The 5,100-nt window shown below is 42.2% G+C and overlaps 1 protein-coding gene across 2 annotated transcripts in view; it reads right to left on the bottom strand.

Moving 5' to 3' along the window:
- The window catches only part of EED (embryonic ectoderm development), a 34,165-nt gene extending 29,453 nt beyond the window's left edge, over positions 1-4,712 (bottom strand). Inside the window, exon 1 of one of the 2 annotated variants that reach the window (XM_007448836.1) lies at positions 4,124-4,712. In XM_007448836.1, coding sequence (XP_007448898.1) covers positions 4,124-4,237 — 114 coding nt within the window. In that variant the 5' untranslated portion in view covers positions 4,238-4,712. The remainder of the gene's footprint in view (positions 1-4,123) is intronic. The other variant, XM_007448835.1, reaches the window with a different exon arrangement.
- Positions 4,713-5,100: the final 388 nt, after the last annotated feature.

Here is a 5,100-nt window from a genome sequence, read left to right as displayed (position 1 = left end):
GGGGGGGGGGGGCGGCCACGACAGTGAGAGGCCCGCGTACTGCAAAAAAACAAAAAAACAAACAAACAAAAATAATAAAAAATAAAAAAAAATAAAATATACTGGTTATCTAGGGTGAAAGAATGAAGTGGATAGATGGCACATAGTAATGCTCAATATCTAGACTGTAATTTAATGTAAATATAATCAGCTTTTATAGATATAGAAATGTAAAACTTTAGAGTTCAGTTCCTAGGTTGAAATCACTGGGGTTTTTTTGTTGTTGTTGTTTTAATATTTATTTACTTATTTATTTAGGCTGCCCGGGGTCTTAGTTGCAGCATGCATGTGGGATCTAGTTCCTTGACCAGAAACTAAACCCGGACCCCCGCAATGGACGTGCAGATTCTTACCCACTGGGCCACTGGGGAAGTCCTGAAATCACTGTTAATCTCTATTTCTCCCTACCGTTCAGTTGTATTTACACAGTTAAAACCTAGTGTAGAAAACAATTTTGTGTTTCACTGGAAAACTATGTAACTACTGCACGCTACTCCGTGTTATCAGATTCTAACCCCCTTCACTGGCTTTGAACAATCTTACATCTCTTACACTGTGCATAATCCAAAGGGAGAGGTTCAAAATGTCTTCCCTTTCACGCTGAAGAAAAGTTTTTGCCTCCATTTGCAATTTCATCTCTACATTCCCTTAATCCATATACATTTGTACCGTCTGACTTACACTTGCCCAGTTCCCTCAAATGAGTAAAATAAAATGTTTCTGAAAATTTATTCTTTTTCTGAAAATTATCTTTCAACACTAGAGAAATGAAATAATAAAACAGTTAGACATTTATTCACTAGCTTCTTCCCAGTCTGGAAAATTCTTCTTTCCATTCTAAAAATTCAACTGCTAATCAAGAAGCCACACAAAACATTGTTAATAATTGGGGCACATTACATGTATGTGTATGTGTGTGTGTGTATGTGTATAAACTTTTAACCACTTAATTTACTCATCTCCTCAAATAGGCAAATCAAGATCAAATGGAAATGAAATACGGTCACAATGCTTTCATTTTATCTTTAACTTCAAACCTTTCCTAAGTATCTAATATGTGTACAAACTGACTTCCACCTTGGTCCCTCCTCAAAATACAGAATGGTACTATGCAACAGATACGGCACTACCATCTGCATTTGCTCAACAAGGAAACAGGGATAGTAATTTGGCCCTTAATCTTGCCACAGGCTGCTTAAGCAAAAGACATGTCTCCAGATTCAGCCTTCTGATCTCAGTACCAGACAACTATTAGTATTCTTCCATAAGCTAACTACTCTGCAGTCATATGAAAAAGTTAATAGAATGGCAGATACATACAAAACAAACTTTAAATAGGTCGGATGTTAACTAGATTTATTGTGCTGATCATTTTGCAATGTATACAAATATCGAATCATTATATTGTGCATCTGAAATAATATGTTATTAGTCAATTATACCTCAATTGAAAAAAATTTTATTGTCCTTTCAATTCTTTGATTCACTTTAACCGTAGCAAGCGCTCAGACTACCTTCACTCCAACTCAAAAACACCACATTCTTTCCTTCACCTGCTTTTGGCCTTCCTGTCATTATTTGGCTCCCTCAAGAGTAAAACCACTGCCCTTGTTACCTTTTCCTGAACTCATTTTTATACAGAGTTCTCTACTCGCTTCCCTTAACCTATGTCCTAGATCTGGGTCCCTGGATGAAATTCAGAGGACCTGTGAACTTAAGCGGCAAAATAAACAAATACATAAATAAATTTAAAGTTGCATTTTAATTTTCACTATCTTTAAGTGAAATCTATTACTTCCTTCTATTATAATGCAGGCAGCATACATGCTAATGTTACTGTAGCTGTGACTCTCAACAATGAAATCAGATATTTTTATATCACATTATAGTTGTTGCAGGTCTCAAAAATTGTCTATGCCCATCATAACTATCAGAGTCACTGCAGACCTAGTTACTTAATGTGCTAATAAAGAAGCACTTGATATTAAAGCACTTTATTAAAACAAATCTTAAATTTGTTTTTAAAAATTCTGTAACTTTTTAATAATTTTATCACTGATTTTGTTTGTAATCTTATATATTGTATTTTATACATTTGAAACTATTATTCTGAGAAGGTTTCACAGGATTTATTAAGCTGTCCAAAGAACAATAAAGGTTAAAAGTCCCAGCCAAATGGAGGAAACAAAACATGGCTTAGTCCAATCATCTAGTTCTGAATAGCTTTAGTATGCATCAAGGAGTACATTCCTCTTAAGGGTCTGTAAAAAGAAAATAACCTTTCAATTTATTTGGTTCCCTGAAATTTTCCTCAGTCTAATAGGTTATTGACATTTTCATTACATTTCTGCCTGATTCATATGTGGAAGGGCCAGAAACATAAGGCTAGACAATGTGATTACAAAAGAAGTAATAGTACTTAACACTTGTTTGGTACTTATTAAGGGGCAGGCAGTCTTTTCAGCACTTTACCTATATTATCTCATTTAATCCTCACAAACATCCCATGAGGTAAATACCGTTATTATCCCCAATTTTAAGATAAGAATCTAAGGCAACTAGGTCAAGCACCTTGCTCAAGATCAAGCAACCGGTAAGCAGGAGAGTGGGGATTTTAACCTAAGAGATCCAGTTTGTGCTCCTAGTCACTAACCTAATCTGCCTAGAGAAATTTAAGAAGAGGTGGAAATAAAACAGACACCAAGGGCTGGAATGAAGAGGGTCAAAAATGTTAGATCCCAATATATAATAAGATTGGGAAGCACAAACAGGAAAAAAACAGATTTAAAGTGACATTCAACACCTAAGCCTTCCAGAAATTTCAAGTCCAAATCCCACAAACTGATAATCTGCCAAATATCTTTCTTCTATCTGCAAAAAGAATTCTTTCCCATCTGTTCAGTGAAAATTCTGGTCTTGACACCATGCCATATATATGCTTCAGTCGGTGATGCAGTGATGTAGAACTTAGGAACTGGGTGTGTAAGGTACAAGATTTATTCTTAAAACTAGCTAAACAGAGAAAAAGAAGAACTTACACCACCTTCCTATAACACTTCAAAGGTTTAAAAAAGAGAATCAGATGTTGTTACCTCGGGGGGTTCACATTTCAGAGTAGTAATTCGTTGAGTGAACTGTGAAGACATTTTGCTGACCTTATTGGATATAAACTTAAAACATGAAACTGAAAATTAATGTCAGTTCGGTCATTACTGGCGTCTCACCTAAAAACAGTGGGATCAACTGTTGGGACGAACTAGAGCATTACCAAGATCCATTTAAGAGTTAAAAAAAAAAAAAATCTGATTCCAAAACACCTTACACATGCGAAGCCACGAGCCCACACCTAAAGACATCTACCCTGACCACAGCGGCCTAAAATCTTCCAGGTCATCCCCTTTATCTTAGTGAAAACTTACAAAAGAGTAACTGTCGACACCTTCTCATTCCTTCCTCAAGGGTCGTTTCCCCCTCCAAGTCAGCAGACGACCCTCCCAATTTTCCTCCTCCTGAAGAGAAGCCGACTGTCAGGCACGCCCCTTCTCCACGGACAACACAGGAGCGGACACAAAAGCCCCTTTAAAAGAGCCACCGAAATCTCTTACGTCTAAGAGCTAATCTTCCCATCCTGGACAGTCGGTAAGGGTCTACGAGTGACACGGACCCTAAATTCCTTTTTAGAAGTCCATTAACACACGCTGGCCCCTCCTTCCAACTGTCTTAGGAAAACCTCTAACTTGCCTTTTAAACTACTGGAATCTCAGATCCGCACTCTCCCAAAATCTGCCTAAAGGCCCAGACACTCCGCATGCACGCAAAAGGATCTCAGAGCCCTCTGACCTCTACCATCACGCTCTCTCTAAAACCACTCTCCTTCGTCAAGTTTCCGCTCGCTCTCGGCCGCAGCTCAAAATCCCCGTAGAGACAAGTTCGATATTTTCCTCCACGCCCGCGTTTTCCTGAGTAGAGGGTGACACCTCTCCCTCCCCCCACAGCCGCCGGCCCGCCCCCGCGCCTACAGTTTAAAAAGAATTTGAAACTTTCACTCCAAAGTCCCGTCCGGACTGCTCAGCGCTGCACTCACATTCTCGTCTCCAGAGAGGTCCGGGTTGCTGTTCTCGTCGCTGCTCAGCTTCTGCTTCTTGGCCGCAGGCATGTCTGTTCCCGCCGGCGCTGTAGACACTTCCCTCTCGGACATATTCCTCCGCCTCCCTCCAGGTTCCTGCCGCCTAGGGCGGGGCCTCCGCCACACCGCCGTCAAGCAAGCCCGTCCGGAGCTTGCCGCAAAGTTGCCACTGCCGCCGCCACCTCCACCACTCCCCCCACTGTCGCAAACCGCGCCCAGCCGCCGAGGCGGGCGTGCGTGCGACCCCGCCACACTGCTGAAAAAGGGGCGCGCGCGCGCGCGCCCTCCCGCGCGGCTTCCTGGATCCTTCCCTTTCCCCACTCCCGTCTTGCCCTTTTCCCGCCGCCCTCCCGGCAGTTTGCACGGAGAGGTGTGATCCTTGGCTTTCGAGGGCAATATTTCGTACGTCCCCGTTCCCCACAACCGCCTCGAAAAAGGAGAGGCGGAACTCAGAGGGATGCCCCCTCACCCCCTTCCTCCTTCCAAAGACGTTTCAGCTGCTATTGGCCCAATCCTTCGATCCCCGACCCGCTGCAAGGACTCGAAAGTCTGTGGAATGGACTAGCCTATCAATGTCCCAGGAGACGGGGGACAAGACGAGAAGTCACCTCTTGGTTTAACGGTAGATGCCAAGGGTCCTTAATCTTGAACTCGGAGAATAACGCTCTCACATTATTCACGGAACTGATCACAATCTAATTTTCGGTTGCGAAGAGAAATTTTAAAATTGTAGACTGCTTCTCACTTTCCTCCCCTACCTAGCAAATGGGAGTTACCCGCTAATGGGTGCGCATGCGCTGGGGCGTATTCTCGCGCTTGGTTGTCCGGACCCGCCTCCTCCAAGCCCCTCCTCTTTGAAATCTTGTTTGTGAACCAGGTAGTCTTCCACCGGGTTTCCGTAGTCCAGGATGGATTTCTAAACGCTACAAAATCAT

The sequence above is a fragment of the Lipotes vexillifer genome, unplaced genomic scaffold (genome assembly GCF_000442215.2).
Source record: "Lipotes vexillifer unplaced genomic scaffold, Lipotes_vexillifer_v1.1 scaffold771, whole genome shotgun sequence".
NCBI lineage: Eukaryota > Metazoa > Chordata > Mammalia > Artiodactyla > Lipotidae > Lipotes > Lipotes vexillifer.
The sequence above is the reverse complement of the archived record's forward strand: the minus strand, read 5'-3'. Positions and strand labels throughout refer to the sequence as shown.